This window comes from Sander lucioperca, chromosome 20 (assembly GCF_008315115.2).
Source record: "Sander lucioperca isolate FBNREF2018 chromosome 20, SLUC_FBN_1.2, whole genome shotgun sequence".
Taxonomy (NCBI): domain Eukaryota; kingdom Metazoa; phylum Chordata; class Actinopteri; order Perciformes; family Percidae; genus Sander; species Sander lucioperca.
In genome coordinates, this window is record NC_050192.1 from 11,787,646 (window position 1) to 11,807,877 (window position 20,232).

Here is a 20,232-nt window from a genome sequence, read left to right on the forward strand (position 1 = left end):
GAAATTAAAGTTTGTAAAATGGTAGCAAAAAGATTTGTAGATGTTGAAAAAGACCAGAATGAGAATGTGTACACTAACTGTGTCAGTGGTGGATGAAGTACTCAGATTTAGATTTTGAATTACCACAGTATTGCCAAAGTACAGTAACAATAAGCATCAAAATATACTTATGTACCAATGGAAAAGTACTCCCTATAGGGCCCATTTCAGCATACAGTGTAACTAAATGGAATATAAATAGTGATGCATTAATCTACACATCACTTTAATGTTGCAGCTGGTAAAAGTGGAGCTAATTTTTTATTACTTTAAATTTATTTATTTATTTATTATTTATATATTTTATTATTACTAGCGCTGGGTAGCTTAATCAATAATAATACATGATAATGTTTGTTCATTATTTTGCATGTAAGAACAATACATGAGTACATGTACTTAGTTACTTTTCTTCATTGAAAGGTGAGGTTGCACAAACGCTAAAACAAGAGAACTGCTTTTGTGAACATTTGGGTACAGATTCAAATCAGAAAAGTGTGTGAAGCTCAGTGCTCCAAATTCCCACACTGTGTGTGACTGTGTTAAGTTACACATGCATGCATACATTTAAGTTACAAGTACGAATTTTAGTCCCGTTCTTGCAGCCCAAAGCAGGGCCAAAATGCATTTGTGTGCATGTAGTACGGATATATAATTTGTCCAAACATATTATTTAGACATTCTCACAACTGCAAGTCTTTTCTACAAAATCACAATTTTCTTTTTTCACAGGTTTCACATACAACCACAGACTTCAACAGATTTCAAGTTCAAAAGCGTATTGACCCTTATTTGAGCCCATACATTTCCACAGTTTGCGTCCGTTTTATCCCAGAAACCCAGCGAGAAATCAACTAGAAAATAGGTAAATGCAAACAACCAGACTTTTGTGGAATTGGAATAACAACAGCAAACCATTAAAACTGAAAACACGACTACTATTTGACTCAAGTTGGTATACTTCACGGGCATAAGTTGCATGTTTATAAAAAAGTACATTCATCTAAATATTGTAGTTTTTCACACTAGCTTTGGTTCATATGAGACATCTTTAGTTCATTAAAAATCAGATGGTAATACTGTTTTTAGAAGTGTGTCCCTGCTTGATGAACACAGTGAAACACGTCAAACAATCTAAGTGGCACCTCAGATTATACACTGAAAGTGCTGAGGCTTTGTAACAAAAACAATATGCACAGTCATGTCTGACCTGTGAAAATGAATAAAGACAGATAACATCAGATCTGGAGTAGCTTTAACACAGTTAACTTTCACCCATCTGAATAATATATGTTTTGTCGCCACCCGGTGGTCAGATGGGGCATAATGTATTTCCAAGATGGATTTACACTGCAGGCACAAAGGCCTCTCTCATCACTCACTCCTTTCACATTTCAGAGCTTTTGGAGAAAGTGATCAAGTGAAACAAAGATGAGATTAATGGCTATGCACCAGATATGACATAAAAATGAACCTAGAGCCAAACTATTTCATCAAAAATGTCCAATAGTTGATGAGGTTACACCATCTATTTTCTCCTCTTTATTATTTACGTGATATGATAGGCAAACATTTTTTTCTTTTTTGTCAAACACAGGAAATATGAAGCAAATGTATTCCAGCTTAAAAACAATAAAATAAGATTCAAACTTGTGTGAAAGAAAAGGATTGAGCCACTAACTCTGAGTTAAACTGACATCAGTTGCCTAGACTTATCACCTGAATTGTTGTAGTTGTAGTGATGAAGTATGTTTGTATGTATGTATGTATGTTCAAATTTATATGGCGCATAGTTCAGTAGCTACCTTGAGTTCGGTTTGAACATTATTGACGTCTGGTTTTAAAACACCAGAGTAAGGCAATCAGATATGGCTATGGTTATAGCACAGGTATGGCGTCAGTGTTTGTGCATGCTCGTGCAGGGATTATGTTTACATGTCCGATGTGTCCAAACTTTGCATCCTCCAGTTCATGACTTACAACATAAAAATAAAGTTCATCTGCACTGTTTGGCAGAAATACATCTGCTGGCTTGAAGTTTGTTTGTTTTTATTCTGCGAAAATTTGAATTTCAGTAGACTGCTCACCCATTGGAGTACTAACAGATTGAATGTTAGTTTGCAAATGGATAATGACATCAGTGTGAGTCCCAGTCCTGATGAAAGAGGAGGCAGAGCAGGAAAGATGCAAAACAGATGCAAGAACTGGTTCTTTGTGATATCCCACTCATCCTCCCTGTAATGGCTTTGCCAACATCCTCCACACTTTCTTTCAGTGCCTTGCTCAAGAGCATTTCAGCAGTTTGGGGAGTAAATTATTGGGGCCTTCCAGTCATATGAACAGCCCTACTAACATCAGGCTGACTCTGTTAAAATAATGTCTCCCGCACAGTTTAAGGGGTCAAACGTAGATGCCTTCAGGGTTGAAGCTGGAGGACACGGTGCTTTGAAGAGTGCGAAGGTTGCTGGGTAAGAGCCGAGAAGAGCCAAGTCGTTTCAGAGAGCCAGAGTCCACATCTGTAACAAGCAACAAAACAAAAACAAAAAAAAGGGACACAATTTAATTTAACAATCTGACACAACATTCTTGTAATCTAGGACAATGATGTAGGATCTACTAGCTACTAAGCTTACTGGTAATCCTTTTCAGTAACTTTGTGCAAATGCATTTAATAATACAAAACAGTTGACGGGGGGATTTTTCTTTTTCTTTTGAGAAAGAAAACAGGGATTTTCCTTTTGACAGCTGTGAAAGTCTAGCAGCATTTCAGGGCTGCTTGTGATTTGGTCCATGTAATGGGGTTACAGACTTAAGCTGTTATGGCACAGCAGCTCAAGTCTACATTCTAATGTGTCATTCTCAGGATGACCAGAAGGTGGCACTGTGTACACACACATGTGAAGACAATGCTGCATGTAAAGCACTTCAGTTTCATAGCTAACCTCATTTTGACAGAACTTTTTGACATGGTGATGGTAATGTGGCAAATCATGGAGGCGCTGTTGCTGTGTGTGTGTGTGTGTGTGTGTGTGTGTGTGTGTGTGTGTGTGTGTGTGTGTGTGTGTGTGTGTGTGTGTGTGTGTGTGTACGTGCCGTTGTTGTTTTCTCCTGTAGGTTGAGCAGGCAGCACGGTGACCTTGGTACCAGTCTGCTGAATGAACTGCTGCAGGTTGACCTGCCGTAGCTCTTTTGTCAGCTGCTCCAGCTCCTGCTCCTTCTCCTGTGATGGAAAAAAAACACCATGGCAGCTAAATTAGGTGTTTGCCTAGGCTGATAAATAATCGCTCAATGTGCATTGTGAAAAATGAGGACTACTTTTAAAATACAGAAATATCACCACGGAAACTGGTCTGATAATACTGATAACATTAATTAATTCAGCTGCTCCACCTAATTTGGATCCTTTTTCTACCTTCACATGACTACATTTACATATTTGCATTGTGACCGAGTCAGATTTCATACGTGAAAATCAATAAGGGATCACACTCAGGATATCTGCAGAAGTCATAACCCAGTTGAGACTAGCTCCGAGATGGTTATGCAACTACAGGCGAGGGATTGTGTACTTATTCAGGCCCCTCTCTAATCAGGCGAAGAATGTTAAAATACCCTCCCTCCCTTCCCCTTCTCATTACCTCATGCTTTCCACAGCCTACTGGACCTCGCCTGTACATAGAGCACTTTGCTTCATACAGGGATGCACAGAGCCAAGGATCCCCTGCACATCGCTGGAGGACAGAGATTAAACTTCGCTTCACTGCCCACAACTTAATGAGCTTAAATTTCTATGGCTCCACCTGTGTGCAGAAGTTCCACACACTGCAACTTTTGAAGAGCTTTTTTAAAACATTTTCTAAAATAAAAAAAAAAAATTCAACATCCTCCGCACGTATTTCGAATGGCCAAGGCTGCTTTAAATTCCTGACAGTTTTGAGGCTTTGGTGTTAAAAAACAAAATACTAAACAGTAGAATCTGAGCTGACCTGTAATCTCTTGCTGGAATGGCCTAGCGAGCGTTCCAACGCCCTGCAGCTGCTCTCTAGCCGCGCTGTGTGTTGGCTCTGCATTTCAAGCTCGGCCCTCACTTTCTCCAGCTGGTCTTGCACCTGAAATGAGTGGAAGTGAAGGGGAGGAAGCTCATCACAACTTTTTAGCAGAAATGGGCAAAAGTAACTAATTCTTATAGTAAAGATGTAGGAGGGCTCTTTCATGCTTCAATGTGTTTAGAACTTCAGAATTTGAGTTCCTTCGCTGTGAAAAACAAAGCAGCGTTATGAGTTGTATTCATCTATGTGAAGAATAACATAGGTCAGAGATCTTCAACAGGGGGTCCGCAACCCCTAGGGGGTCCTCATAGTTACTGCAGGAGGGTCTCCAATATTTTGTTTGATATTTTTTTTTAAGTTTATTTTTCTTCCAAAAATTAAAGTATGTCTAAAAACATACATTAACATTAATCCAACATATTATTAGCAAAGATGAATTGACCTATTCATAAAGACAAAAACATTTAAATTTACACAACTTTAATGATAGGGCTTACTATAGGTAAGGTAGCCACTATGGTAGCCATCCAAAGATACAGTTAAGCTTAAGGATTCACTGTGACTTCCGCATGTATGTTTAACATCAAAACATGATGTATAAATAATACATAAATATCTATACATTTTCGTCCATCTGACCCAGTTTAATATGCAACTAAATTATATAAAATAGGGGGTCCCTACTCCATCTCTCTTTTAGCTAAGGGGTCCTTGGTCTTAAAACAAGGACTTGAATGACTATGTTCCTCTGTTTGCATGCTGTTGTGTGTGTTTTAGACCGGTTGTTACCTCCTCGTCATTGACCCTCTGGTTGAGCTCGGCCTGCTGCTGCAGCCGCTCCTGCTCCAGGCCTCCCTCCATGCTCTGCAGAACATGACAGATAATAAATAATATGGAAATAGTCTTCATAGAAAACCAAAGTAATTCCACTTTTCAATTCCAAGTTTTCATGCTGTTCCAGATCCAATTAGACACCATCCAGTGGAACCAGGTAGCTTCTCTATGATGCCGAGCTCACCTGTATGTGTGCCAGGTACTCTGAAAGCTTGGCCTCGCTGTCGCGTACCCGGCCCTGCAGCTCCACTAGCTGTTGCCGCAGTTGACGCTCGCTCTCATGTTCGATCTGCAGCTCATTCTGCCAGAATTCCTCCTCCTCCATCTCTGCATCGTTCCTCCTCACCTGCTGCTCTAAAAGTAGCAGCTCCCCCTCCAAGTTTTCTCCCTGGTAAGAGAAAAATGATTAAACTTAAACTCTAGCCCCAATGTAAAATATGTATTAAAAAAACATTGGTAAAAGGAATAAAAGATGATGCAGGAATGTAACGGGCCATTCACACACAGACTGTGTGAGCTGGGACAGTGATAAACTGCTATTAATTGTGAATTGGACCTGGCGTGTAGCCCAGCTCCGCCTGTTGAGCTACAGAGAATTAAAAATTAACATCGTTGTGTAGTGCAGTGGCTACAGTACATCAGAAAACGCAGGAAAATGCAGGTGTTATGGATCTGCACACATAATCTTTTCCTGTAATTAACAGCACTGGCAGCTGTGGCTTTACTCACCTCATCAGCCATGCCGGTGGCCTCGTCCCAGTCTTGCAGCTCGGCCTCGCAGCCCAGCAGACGGCTCTCCAGGGCCTGGAGTTTGTCTCTTTGCAGCTGCACCAGCCGGCTCAGCTCTCTGGCTGGACTTCCAGGTACAGAAGTTACTCCAACACCTCCAACCCTGCTCAGGTTCAAACTCACACCCCGCTGCTGGGGCTGTTTGGCTGGATGGATGAACGGGTTGGTGGGAGATGAAAGGATGGGGATTGGATGACAGTATGTACACAACTAATAACACTGACAACAGTAAGTTGGATATACTGACCAAACTAAAAACACACACTACCTTCAGCATCTCTGCTTTTCCCAAATATTTCCCGCAGACCCTTAGCCCCTCCAGTGAAGGTCAGAGACTTGCGTTTGGGTTCCCTTCGTTTAAGCGAGCGGTCTGTCCCTGACGGGCGGAGCTTGGCCAGAGGTGGCAGACTCTGCCGGTAGAAGCCACGCTCTGGGACGTGAGCCTGCACGTCAAAAGTGGGCCGCTCGCTAACAGACGGGCCGGTTCGTTGGAGGATGAGCTGGACATCGCTGGCATACTGACCCCACTTGTTAAGGGACACTACAGGGTTTTCATGTGGAGCCAGGTGACGTTCTGTCTCACGCCATTTCTCGATCAAAGTATACCTGCCAGTGCGTCCTGGGACAAAACAAGAAAATGTTTGCGTGTGGTGCTTAATTACAAGCCATGATAACATATTTTCTCAATCAGATTCTTACTATGAGTGGAGTCCTACGTGAACACAAAATAATCTTATAAAATGGTTTGAATAATTCATGAGAGATTTTCTGTATTTCCTTTTTTTCTCAGTCCCTGTTTTGAAGTGGGCGGGGCTGAGTTTGGAAACAGGTAGTGTCATAAACTTCCATGCACCGATCAGGATTTAGCATAATTTTAATCAAAACATGATGACAGCTGTAGGGTTGTTTTTGTCAATTTAAAATTTTAAATACCATTTTTTTCCGCTTTGCTTTTGATTATTGCTTATAAAATGGGTTTTAACCATAGATTGTACAGTGTATAAAGATGGACGACACGTCTCCATTTCCTCCAACTGTATAAAAAGTGGAGCCAAAATATCCCAGATACAGGCGCTGCCATCTTGTAATTTTAGAGCCAGAGTCTGCGGAGTAGTGATCAGGCAGTGGATAAGCGGTATCAAAGTCCCGCCTATAAACCCGCCTGACCAATTGCGAGTCAATCACAGCCATCAATCATGATGTTTCACCCTGTTTTTATAGCATCAAATAACTAATAAAAATCGACATTGAAACACTTGAACAACCTAAAATGACAGAAACCATCTTTGAAAAAAATTTATTTGACGTGTACTTCAGATTATTTAGTTTGGCCCATGTCCCATCCACTAACATGGAAGGGGCGGGATTTATGTGCTATACTGCAGCCAGCCACCAGGGGGCGATCTAGATGTTTCGGCTTCACTTATACAATCTATGCATCAACCCCTGGTTTCAACAGGGAGAATGCCTTCGACTGAAGCCCCGTTTACACGAAGGGAAGACGCAGATATTTTCCTGCGGTTTGGCCTCTCATTTACACGAAATCCCAGTTTTTATCACAGAAAATGATTATTTCTAAAAACTCCGGCCAAAGTGGAGATTTTGGAAAACTTCGTTTGCACGTTTGCATGTAAACTGAGACAAATGGAGGTTTAGGCAGCCGAGAGAGAGAAAGAGGAAGTGAGTCGTTGCTGTTGTTGCTATTTTCGGGATTCTGATTGGCTAACGTGGGCTTGAGCTTCTTGTTACACTGCCACCTACAGGTGTGGCATGCTCTTGACAGCATTGATAGCATATATACACGGGTACATGTAAACGAACACTTTTCTGAAAACATAAGAGGTTCTAAATGTCTGTTTATGAAAATAGCCGGCCACGTGTAAACGTAGTCTGATGCAGCTCACACTTGTTCAATGAAACTTTCTCTGTTGTGGTTGGTATTGCTCTCTCCTTGGGGGGTCCCTCCGACCTTTGGTGTTTCCCAAGGATCTATTCTTGGGCCCTTGGACACATGAATCACTTTCATTGTTATGCTGATGACACCCATATTTATGGCCTGTGAAGTAACATGCATCATTTAATGACTACCATTTTATTTAATACTATTTGTGTATGTTGTCATGGTGCACACTCTTTGTGATAAGAAGTTACTGTAAGCACACAAAGACAGAACAGCTACATTAAACTCTTTCAAAAATCTCCCACGCTTGTGCAGCATTGGTAGTTTCAAAGAACTGTACCCAGCATGTTTAATGAAAGAACCTAACAGTGGGAAAATTCAACTCAACAAACAGTAATTGTGTTGGCAGTAAGGGCTACATTCAATGGTTCACTGCTCTGTGTGTGTGTGTGTGTGTGTGTGTGTGTGTGTGTGTGTGTGTGTGTGTGTGTGTGTGTGTGTGTGTGTGTGTGTTCTTGTCTGTGCACATATAGATAACAGTAAAACACTGCCTATTGCACCCTCACCCCCATCTTACACAGTAAGGCTCCTTGTAAAAGAGGCACATTCATTACTATAGCCATTCACATCAAAGTGCCCTGGCCTGGACAAAAGGAACAGAGAACACAAAGGACAGTAAACGCCATAACTCCTGCTACACTGTCACCATAAAAGACACAGGTGTTTTAACTCTGAGAAAAATCTATGGGAGTTAGTGAGAAATCCCTGTAGAAATCTGTCCATTTTAAAAACAATCTTTCAATTTGATGAAATCATATGTATATGGTATTGTATTCCCAGCTACAGTATATGCACAATACAACCCAGTCAATGCGTAACAGAGAAGGAGTGTCAACTTATTCCTCTGCAATTACAGCACGTAAGTAAAGCAAAGTCTGCAGCATGACTCATCTCGTTTTGTGCAGCCCGTTTATGGTGAAAATCCCTTTGTGCCCTCTAGCCACTTTTCATTTTACTGCAATTTATCATCTCCAGTATATCTGACAACCTGCCTGGCCAATATCGGAGACAACCCACATAGCAGAATATCCCCATAGGAATTTATTTGGGACTAAATATCATTCTCACCACTTTAGTTTAGGTTTTTAAGCATAGGAGCCATATGGAGAGGATTTCATCTTATGGTGGTAAATCCACTATTCTTGTTAGTGGTCTTTGTCATGTTATTAGTTTTGTATCTATAATGGGCTGCCAAACCCCCATCATATAACCAAATAATAATTCACATCTACTGCTCATATTCCTCTTATATTGAATATTTTTCTACCTCCTGTGAACACGAAAGATGACTGTTTCTCATATTGTTGTAGTAAGTACTTTTAAGCTTACCAATGGCTTGTGCCAAAGCAATGACTACTTCCTGGCATGTGGTGAACTCCGTGACCCCGCACACGATGCGCTGCACTCCGTCCACCCACACTTTCAGCTCCATGGCCTTCATCCAGAGGCCCTCATTCCTCCATACCACAAGGGGGTACTAATAATGTTTAACTGTCCATCCTTAGAAAGGAAAAAAAGAAAATAGTGTTCAGTGCAATCAAAGATTCTCTATAACTAAAGATATTACACACATTACGTGCTGCCCCAATGGTATGAAACGGTACACACTTCCTGTCTCCTAAGTGAGCGCGGCCTCGTTTGTAAGTGTAGTGAACGTCATGTGGATGGATGACAAGTTATATTTGCATCATGTATTTATATTTTCTATTGCTAACATTATATACATTTACATATTTAATAGCCCTATTAGCATTACGGAAATAAGTTCTGTGTTGTTTGCGATTGTTAGTACCCTGGAAATCCAGAGTTCTCGCAAGAGCACAATTTGAATTTGCTCAGCGAGTCACTCTGGCATTCAGTAATGATGCTCATTAAAAGGTACAATATGTAACTTCTCTGCTATAAAATGTCTAAAAACGACCATACCTATGTTTTATATTTTTTTTAGTTGTGTAGTTACACTATCCCAAATGTTTCCACCAAATGGCAAACCCAGAGAAATCTGTTATTTTATTTTCAGACACGTCACGTTTTACTTAGTCGCCCATCAGTGGCGTCATATAACCTTTCACCATCTAGCTACTCATAACTTCCGTCAAAACACGGGCACCCAGATGCTACGTTTGAGAGTAATTGTAAATCACGTCATGTCACAGAAAAAAATAGGGGTAACACTGCTTTTTCTGCCAAAAGGCATCATTTTGTGATTAATTACATGCCACTTTGCAAAACAGTAATACAGCAGAAACCTTATTTATTGATACATATCAATATTAATCCAGCTTAATGTTACTACAACGTATGTGCTGGTTGACAAGAAGCTAACGTTAATGCTAGCTAATGCTTGGTGGATAACATTATAGGGTTACAACATTGTTCAATACGCTCATAAAGTTATTAGTAGTAGCCTATGATTGTTTTGACCATAGATAAAAGCAGCACTGTGCTAATCCACGAATAAGTTCACTAGCAACGTTAACGTTAGCTGTATAGATAGACGATTAATCTAATGCTAATTTAGCCAGCTAGTACACTCCGGTCTGCCTGCCTCACTCCCCCGGCACAAAGAGACTTCATTCAGGATGATAGCTGAAAACACAGCCGGGACATGTAGCAATAGCTCGTTACCGTTAGCCCCAGCCGGTGCTTACGACGCTAACGGCAGTTTAATGAAGCGTCAGGAAACAGAGAATAGCAGACCCAGGCATCCTAGTCACAACATTGGCCATCCATAATGTTAGCTACCGGTGTTTGTACCGAAAATCTCCTCCCTGGCTAATCATTAGCCAGCAGTTAAAACCTGCTAACGTTAGCCCTGGCTCACTAGCTAACTGGTCAGCTAGCTACCAATACAGATTGAATATAAAAAAAACGTAATTATGTTGGGGAAACTGCAGCTATTTTATTAGCATGACATGAATGAACGTTACTAAACGTAACATGAATAAACTTGAATGGGTAAACTTGTCCGTGAACAGATACATTCTAATCGACGATAATGTTTAGCAATAAAAACTCCCATAATTCCACGCAACTCCCCATCAAACGTCTGTGTTTACAATCCATTGTTTTTGGTTGAGAGACCCCTAGTGGCAGAAAGTTACATATTGTACGTTTAACTATGCCCTTGTAGCCAAACTGCACCAATCACATCGGTGTATCTGATATAGGCGGACCAGAGGCGAGCTAAACTGATGACGACAGTTTAATCTACCAGTTAGCTCCGCTGGTAGCTAAGCATATGGGGCTCTGGATACGTCACCCCGTGTATTGTTGTGATTGGTCGTAGTGTTATCCAATTGCGTGCAGTGAGATTTTCAAATGCATGCTTGGTGCCGCCGCTCGAGTTGGGCTATTTTCATTACTCTTTGCCAGACGCTTAATCTTTCGGATTTGGGTCTGGATTTTCAGCCTTTCCGTGTTGCCAGATGTCACGGGAGTTTGTTCATGAGACTGAAACAGGTCTCAAACTAATTTAATTTTCTCCTGATTCGTCCATCTGATGAATGCCATTTTAGTGAAATGTGGATGTGAAAAATGGGTCAAATATTTACTTTGGTGACTATGTGGCAAAATAATCAGTATATCAACATAATCTGTGTTCATGTTCACTTCTCCCATTGGAATCAATACACTCAGGACCTGCTGCTAGTCTCCTAAATAGGCTTGGAAGTGGCAAAACCAACGTGACACAGATACAGGAAATTACTGAGTTGGGACGTCTTGGTTCTAAACCGTCTGGTGCAATTAACAGTTACATTTCAGACAAAACTCTTCACACTTGTAAAACAAAAACATTAAAGCTGCACTGCAACTGCTAACATATTAACCATATTAACTTTATAAGGTGATAACATGTCAATGGTGTGTTTACAGTGCTGCCCCCCCAAGTGGCCAAAACATTGCAGGTTTAACAACTAATTTAGTTTACTTGAAATCATCAATTTGGCCAACAGAATTTTGTCACAATATGATTGTGCTAAAAGTCTATATCCCAGCCCTTTATCGCCTCAGCCTCATGTTTCAATTAGTCACTTCCTACATTTCCCAGAATGACTTACAATGACATGACACTAGATAACACACTTGGTTGTGCTTTAAACGCAACTCTCACAACAAGTTACAACACTTGTTCTTCTGAAGCGGTTTCCTGTAAGGCTGCTGATGAATTGCTGCAAAAACACACTTGGTGCAGTGATTGTGACCATTTAACAGGCCTCATCCAATATATTTTTCATCTGCTGGTGTTGGTGCAGAAAAGCTCACAGCGGTCGAATACACGCTGAACGAAAGCCATTTCAAACTGCTGACACAAGCACCTCAGCAGCGAGGCAGTCATTATGAACCTGGCAAGGCCACAACAGCAGGGCCAGCGCAACAGAGCAGTGAAGGAGCTGCTACCTAATGCTCCGACTATTGCAACCCTACTGGGCAGCCGCCCTCCTTTTTCCTGACTGGGCCATCAGCTCAGCTCTGATCCTTGACGACCATATCGCTGGAGTCCTCCCTTCACAATTTAGGCGCCTTTGAGCTTCACAGCTAGAGTGAGACTCCCATCCCTCCTGCAATTTAACTACAAGTCCCCCTCGAGGCCTTTTCTGACTGTATTACATTGCACACTCCTCTGCACTAAAAGCATCTGGTAAGGGCAAGACCTGCCTTTGGTAGGGAACGGGATGATTTGTAATCGTATTGACAGATAGTGCAGGATATATCTAAACCCAGATGCCTGTTACAGCACCGTAAATTACACTATACCCATGAATACAGCTCAACTGAATTGGGGACAAAAGGGGAGAAATTAAAGAAAAAAGGGGGAATGAAGGTGAAACAAATGGATAAACAAAGCAAAGAAGAAGGTTTGAGGTTGCCACAAAAAAGCGTGCAAACACTTTTAGGATGACAAAAAAAACAATATAATTTTTGGTTGTGGTTCAGGCAGAAAATCAGAGCAGGAAACATGTCATACTTACTGTAAGATTATCCTCTGAGCAAGAGGTCAATTGAGTGAAACCCTTTCTAATCTGGACACATTGTTCATTGGAAAAGTTGAACTTGGAAGAGTATTTCGAAACAATATTGTTGCATTGAATTTGCGGTCAGCTTAACAAAAGCTCCGTGACATGGTTTCGCAACACACAGTATCCTAACAGAAGATGTGATGACGCCTTTAATACTGCCACAGCTGCAATTGAAAAGTTGAGATGCAATGTTTATTCAATGACGGGTGATATCGAAATCACACCAGGAGGAAGAGCCGGTGTTGACACAAGCTTGTAAATCTGCTCACTCCCTCCTATCTCCCTCTCACACATGGACACAGACACACACACACACACACACACACACACACAAAATGTGCACATCTATGTGAAAAGTCGTTCTAAAGTCATTCACTCCTCTGTGATACAATCATCATGAACCATCCAAACAGAGAGCAAAATAAGCTGCAGCTAATTTATTTTCACTTCATTCATGTCCAAGTGAGTCAATAACGACATACTTTGATATGCAAATACTCATAAATGAAAGGTGAAAAATATAGGCATTATTATATTATTATTATAAACATGGTAAAATAAGAGACTGGGTCTGGCAGGGTGCCACATAAGGACTTCTTGGAGTGTCTTTTCAGGTCTATATGTCACCTTTTCCACCAAGGTAACAGTTGCATTTAATTAAAAGATTATTCAGATCCTTGGAGACACTTCTAGCTACGAGTGCAGACTCGCTAAAATATCAAACATGATCATAAAATGTAGAAAATATTAGGTCAAATCTGTTCTCACTAACACATCTTTGTGTTGTTCTTTTGTTCGAATTTAATTTCTCGATTTGCATGCTCTCACTAGTCCTCTGACACAAATATCACAACATATGCTGGTAGGTATGAGAAGCAGCGTGCAGCGCCACAGGAGCAGGCAGCTGTGCAGAAGCAGATGTTCTTTAGTCAAACTGAGCAGGCCTATAGGTTATATTCTTTGATCCTAGATGTTGAAACAGCCTTTTCATAACCATTCAATGGCTGACTTCACTGGGAATCTAAATCTTGTACCGCTGAGCTGAAGTACACATTTAGAAGCTGTGGCCTGGGAGCATATAAGGTCAACGTCAAACTAATCGCATTATCTGCACAACAGCATCACCACTGCAGTCTGTTTTCCTTGTGGAAACGAGCTTCGATTTTCTTTACCCCGCTAATAACTTCCAACACTTGAAATCACTAAGAAGCTCGCCGCCCCTCAGCCACCTCTGTGCCTCTTTTCACAGCCATTGCTGCTATTGTTCTGAATTTTCATCATTCTATTTCCATACTTTCTCACTGGTTATGTCTTTGATCTAAATTACCATCACTTTGAAGCCCCTGCTGCCAGAGTGTGAATAAATAAATCATACATGCTACATGGTGAGTGTACACAAATTAGTATGCTGCAAACATGTGTGGTTCTATTTCGGTTCAGCTTCCTTGTAAATTGTATACTTTCCATATTTAGTGTCAGACTGAGCTACAACTCTTCACAGCGAGTAACCTCAGAACCTGTGGGAAAGGTGCCATAGCAGTTAGAATTTCCTTTTCCATTAGTCACAGTTTAATAAACACACAGACTCAATGCTTCACATTCCAACTGCATACTGAATCCATCACGTAGTCATCCATTCACAGAGGATCAAGGACAGTAAAGTTCACCCTACTACAGACAGAGTTACTACAGGTAGAATTATGTTTATAAAGCTTCCAAAAACAGTGTGTTTTTTGAGGTTGATGTTTGTGGTTTTGGACAACTTTTGCTGCAGTTATGTGGTTTCAGACATGAAGAAGACTGTGTCATCTTGGCTATAAACCGTTGAGCTAAACTTAGTCGTGACTTCAGTGTGCCTCCCCTGAAGTTTCATTTTCAGGATGCCACAAGAAGGCAGAGCTAGGGAGGGACACAGTGTGTTTCTTTTATGGATTTCCACTAACACGGATAGTGATTCACAAGACGGATCAACACAAAAATACCACTTAAAAGCCCCTTTCAATATCCCAGAGATGAGCATATTAAGATTGAAAAATGTAAAAAACAAAAAAAATGTTTTTTAAGGTCACAATAACTACCAGTCTGGGTTTAAATGCAAAATGCCCACCAAAGAGTTCATATCCTGCCTTCAGCTTCAGCCCAGTGCTCCCTCACTCAATCACCTAATTACACTTTAACAAACTCATTGATTAAGTCTGAACACCCCCTGACCCTGTCTTATTTCTCCAAGCAGCCTACCAACAACAAACATAACAGAATAATGTCGTCATTGACTAAAAGAAATCCAATTAAACCTGCACATGTGCATTCCAATAGCACAAGCCCAATGTGAAACATTATTGTAGATTTCCATTGCACTAGTGTCACTTTGAAAATATAATCATTATTAATGGAAACCCTTTGTAAAAACAAGACTAAATTGCAGTTAATTTATCTATAATTCCATTAGAACTCCTGTATGAACAATGTACTTGAAGTGTGCCAACAATGAAGGGTTAATGTATTAATGATAATTATTGAAATTTTAAATATACAAAAATACTCTTTTATTTCAGCATTTTGAGACACTATTAAGTTGTAATTAGGTGTGCATACAGAAAGTACATATTTTTGTACTGATGATCTATTTTCTTCCACGTTTAAAATAGCACAGTTTTATTAGTACAGATATCATAGCAGACTTCTGAGTCAAACTATTCTTACATACAAGCAATACATATGAAAAGGTGATTTTAGTGACTCTGTATCATAAAGACGTGACATTTTAAAGCAGCAGCAGTAATGAGCAGTTTAACAACAGACGATGATGAAATCAGGGGCCAGATTTTAAAGCAACAAGGAGGTTGAGGCAGCAAGAGGGGGTCCACTGAAACAAGTGGTGCACAGACAAAAGAGGATGCTGCTGTGTGTGTGTGTGTGTGTGTGTGTGTGTGTGTGTGTGTGTGTGTGTGTGTGTGTGTGTGTGTGTGTGTGTGTGTGTGAGTGCGCGCGCACACATGGCTATAGCGGCATGACTGAATGCAAACAATCCCTCACCATGGTGACACAGCTCTGGCTTTGTCAGAGGCCTTACACAGATGACTGGATTGATTGGAGGGCACGGTCTGGGAAAGTAGACCAAACAATCACTAACAATTAAGAAGCAACCCATGCTTCCCTGTCACTTCCTCTTTTGTTTCCTCCGAATGTGGGCTACGATAAAAAGTGGAGGTGTGTACTGCAGCAGGGCTTTTCAAACTTGGGAGTAAGTGGGGTGTCGCTGGAACGTCTCAGAGTTGGTCTGCTGGTGGTGATTAACAACAGAGTTTCAACTGGAGCCATCATACAGTTTAGTTGACCTCCAAAAGGAGAAATTCATCTCTGGCTGTAGCCTACAGGGCTATACTTTAAGTCAATAAAACACACACCTCATTTATTACAAAGCCTCTCTTAGAGAGCTTTTTTCCTATACCGTGAATATTAGTCTCGCAATTCCAGACCTTCCTCCACATCACTGTGAAGGAAGGTCTGGGTAGTCCACACTACATTCTGGGATAGGAGAAAAACATGCTCTGGTTTATTGGCATTTCTTTGAACCAATCACAATTGTCTTGGGTGGCGCCAGGCGCCGGACGCAGGTACGGTGCCTCTGCAAAATAGCCGCGGGAAGAAACTTGTTTTGGTGGAACGTGTGCATGTAGGGAGGCGAGCTCTGGAATTCAAATGGCTGTCGAGTGTGTGATGAGAATTTTACTCAAAAGAAAGCTAAATATAATTTGATTGTCGGTTCTACTTTGGAGGATGTTTCGTAGTAGTTAAGATATTTCAGTCTGGACTAAAGTTTGCCATCCATAGAGCCGAGCCACAAGAATGCTCAAGTCAATTTTAAATATAGAAAGGCTAATTAAATTAGGATTGGACCCGTATCCTCAGACAAAATGACACCATGAGTATGGTGGGGGCCCAGTGGCGCTCGCAGTAATATGCTCATGACTTTGTGATTTGATTTTGAGTTGGCATACAGCTTCAAATCATACAGCAGCTTTCCTGTTTCTGTTCACTGTTCCCACTATATACACTGTTAGTCTATCCTTAGTCTGGATAAACGGAAGTACATTTCCAGGATAAAGCCTGACATCCCTCACCTTCCATTCTCTGTCTGTTGCTGTTCTCAAAATCTCTTTGCTTGGGGGAAACAACAACAATCCTCGAGCAACTATGTTTACAGTATTTATTATCTATCTGGGACGTTTTGGGACAGATTGGTGGGATTGCTGTGGACAAAGTACACACAGCAATACACTGGTAAGAGCTAATTACATTTAACCATGTATACAGCTAATTTAAATAGCTCATGTTACTGAATTGTGTAAACAGTTTGCTTCATTTAATATTTTATGTGGTGTTTTCTTTTGCAGGGTGATAAAGATATTAAAATTATTCAAATGGGAAATTGGATCCAAACCGACACCTTACAACCTCCCATTTTCTTTTCAATTTACGACCTCTGCTTCATTCTCTCCATGAGTGCTCTGCTAGATGCAGTTGTGTGCTGCTCAATGGAGACGCCTTTTAGAGATTTGCGCCACGTCAACTTTGTAAGCTGAGGAGAGGGAGATGGCTGCAGGTTAAAAACAAAAAAGCTGGAATAAGCTGAGTGAAAATATTCAGGGAGTAATCAGACAGAACTGCTTTCAATTCAGGAACTGCCAACCATCTATTCTGTGAGATATCTAATATCTGACGCAATCTAAAATTTTCCTGTGAACAAACAAGCAGTGGAGTTTTACATGGATGGAACATTTTAATCCAAACTACTGAAAACATCTTAAATGGCAGTGGACCAGTATCCAAATTTCCACCATCATGTGTGGAATTAAGTTGGTGAACTGCCGAAGACATATGGAAAAAAACGTTCAAAATCCCACTCAGCATTGTATTGATTATATTTCCAGAAGACCTGAATGATCCCCATATTGAAGTTTGCTTACCAAACTGCCACATTGTCTCAAAAGTTAAAACTAATCAGCTTGGTGGAGACAATAAGCCTTTAACCCTGTAAGACTCGGAGCTTAGCTGACATGGAGGTGGTGGGAGGGGGAGTCTGGGCTGGATTTACATTGTGAAGTCTGTGAAATTAGAGTTTTCTGCTTTAGTAACACACGTCTGACATTCAGGCAAATATCGACTCCATGAAATGATATGTTTACTCATCTAGATAGCTATGCATTGTGAAATGAATCATTTTGATTATGAATATGACTGGAGGTAAGAAAAGCAGACACCAGCGAGGGCTGTGTAAATGCAGCTTTGATGCTCAGCTTTAAAAAAGTACATTAACAAATTAACAGGCAACGTTTTGATAAGCAATTAATCATTCAATTAATTTGTGAGGATTTGCTGCAGAATCTATTTGGGCTTAGACATTTTAAGTAGGGCAAAACAAACTATTTGAAGACAGCACCTTGGGCTTTCAGAAATTGTGACAGGCATGTTTCTGTTTTTTATTATTTACAGTTTTTGGAGCAAAAGATTAAAATAACAGATTAAACTGATAATAAAAGTAATATTTATTTGCTGTAGTTGTTGTTATGCAGCATTGTTGTGTAGTCAAAGCACATTATTTTAATTTTTTTTTACTAAACTCTATTAGAGACTACAAAGAGATGTATTGGGCAGGGGCAGGATTTTAAAGTTATTCCTCATCTACAAAAAAAAAAGAATGGCCTATTAAGTTATTCAAAAAAAGGAATATTGTATGTCAGAAGAAATACTTAGTTTGCAGAAGACCTTTTATGTTCTATTGTTGTATTGCAGAGTATTCCTACTACAAACACAGTGCCTGTGAAGGAGTTTTGCCCTTGCTTCCATCACACCTGTGCTTCAAGGACTTTCCACTCTCTTACTGTAGCTGGATGACTCAGTTGAAGGGACTCTGATTAAAGCCACTGCTGAGTGAGCGCTTATTGCCCAACTCTATTAAGAGATTCATCATTGCAGGGCTCAGCAGAACCACTCACACACTGACCACTCACTCACTCATTTCCTGCTGGTTCATGGATCAGGTATGTTACCATGTGGAACACCAGTATCACTCCATTTAAGGATGTATTCTTGTGTGAAATATGAGGTAAAAGTAAGTCATAAAAATAGTCCGCCACATTAGTGTAGTATTTAAAAAGGGAGCATAAGGAGAAAAACATGAATAAACACACTCTTGCGAAAATAAAGTTATGCAACTACAGCTGACCAGTGTCTGCTAGTTCTTTCTTCTCTAGTTTGTTTTTCTGTCTTCCAGATATAGGCTACTATGACAAAAAGGATCTTCAGTATAAAATTAGGCTATATAATTGAGGTAATTTAATAGCCTACAATTCTTGTTTTAATAGCAGCAGATTTTAAAATGTTGGCTTGACTGACGCATTCGAGCCACAGCAGATAGTGAATGCATTCAGCCCTGTGTAAAACCCAACAACATACCTGTTTTCAGCAGTCGATCACTGTGTGTCAGAGCATTTGAAACTCTCCTGTTGTGCGGTAGCCTCAGTATTTCTCTCCGGGTTCAAATCCGGTACTTTCCGCTGCATGTTATGCGGGTTACATGCGGGAGATTCTGTTTATCCGCGCTGCTCCGCGCCTGCATCAGATCTGTGGGTGCATCCCCGCCTTTATGAATGTAAACATGCGTCCGTCCGGTCATTGGACATCCGACATGGGGCTCTCAACATCTGCCGCTCTGCCGGTTTGCTTTCTGCTCTGATCATCAGCGAGGGAGGACCACAGAGCTTGTTGTAAATTGCATCGGAACTGAACTGGGACACCGCAAGGCATGATGGACCGGTTAAAGCTGCAACGCTCTGGCGACGCAAATGGACACCGAGATCCACTCAGCTCTCTGATGCAGTTTGCAGTCACTGTTGAAGCTGGAGGGGTTTGATCCAGGAAGCAAAAAGGCAGCGATGTATCAAGACACTTATGTGTTCAGATGAAAAGTAGCGTTTTCAGGGCCACAAAGACAAATCAGTTCATGAAAGAGTTTTTCACATAGTTAATCATGGTATCTATGTGTAGGCCTACTGTTTACAATGTCACCCTCCAATAACATGTAGCCTATAGGCCTATTTGATTTGTTTTTATTTCTTTAGGGTTTGTGCAGTTCTATTTTTGACAGTGTGGCTTGGTTTTCAATAAAAGCTTTTGTTTTTATTATTTTAGTCTCTTGGGTTATATTAATTAAAGCCCCTCATGTTTGAAGACATGGAAATATCTGATTACATCTACTTAACTCATTCTCCCTTATTACAAAATCCAGAATTTAAAGGTTCAGATATGCATATTCATTTCCTAACTTTAGCTTCTGGACTGTCTTCTACTTCACTTAAAAGTCTATATGTGCACTGGATGCTTTGTTTCCACCTCTGACTAGGGAAGTTGCATACTGAACAGTGATTGGCTCCAAACTAGTTGTGATGTCACAAAATCCTGTTCTCACGTTCACAGCGCCAAGGTGAGCACACAGAAACCTTCCCTCTTCAGCAGGTCAATGTGCACACACACACAA

General features: G+C 40.7%; 1 protein-coding gene across 2 annotated transcripts; it reads right to left on the bottom strand.

Annotated features, from left to right (window-relative positions):
• Positions 1 to 711: 711 nt before the first annotated feature.
• rassf8b (Ras association domain family member 8b) lies at positions 712 to 19,561 on the bottom strand. Of its 2 annotated transcripts, none has more exons than XM_031313516.2 (9): positions 19,152 to 19,561; positions 9,001 to 9,171; positions 5,980 to 6,330; positions 5,652 to 5,857; positions 5,107 to 5,310; positions 4,878 to 4,952; positions 4,026 to 4,148; positions 3,137 to 3,259; positions 712 to 2,556 (listed from the first exon to the last, which is right to left on the bottom strand). In XM_031313516.2, exons 2-9 carry the CDS (start codon positions 9,110 to 9,112, stop codon positions 2,440 to 2,442), a joined length of 1,311 nt encoding a protein of 436 aa, XP_031169376.1. In that variant the 5' UTR covers positions 9,113 to 9,171; positions 19,152 to 19,561; the 3' UTR covers positions 712 to 2,439. The 2 variants fall into 2 exon arrangements, with proteins under 2 accessions (XP_031169376.1, XP_031169375.1); XM_031313515.2 differs by having other exon boundaries at positions 712 to 2,555; positions 3,133 to 3,259.
• Positions 19,562 to 20,232: the final 671 nt, after the last annotated feature.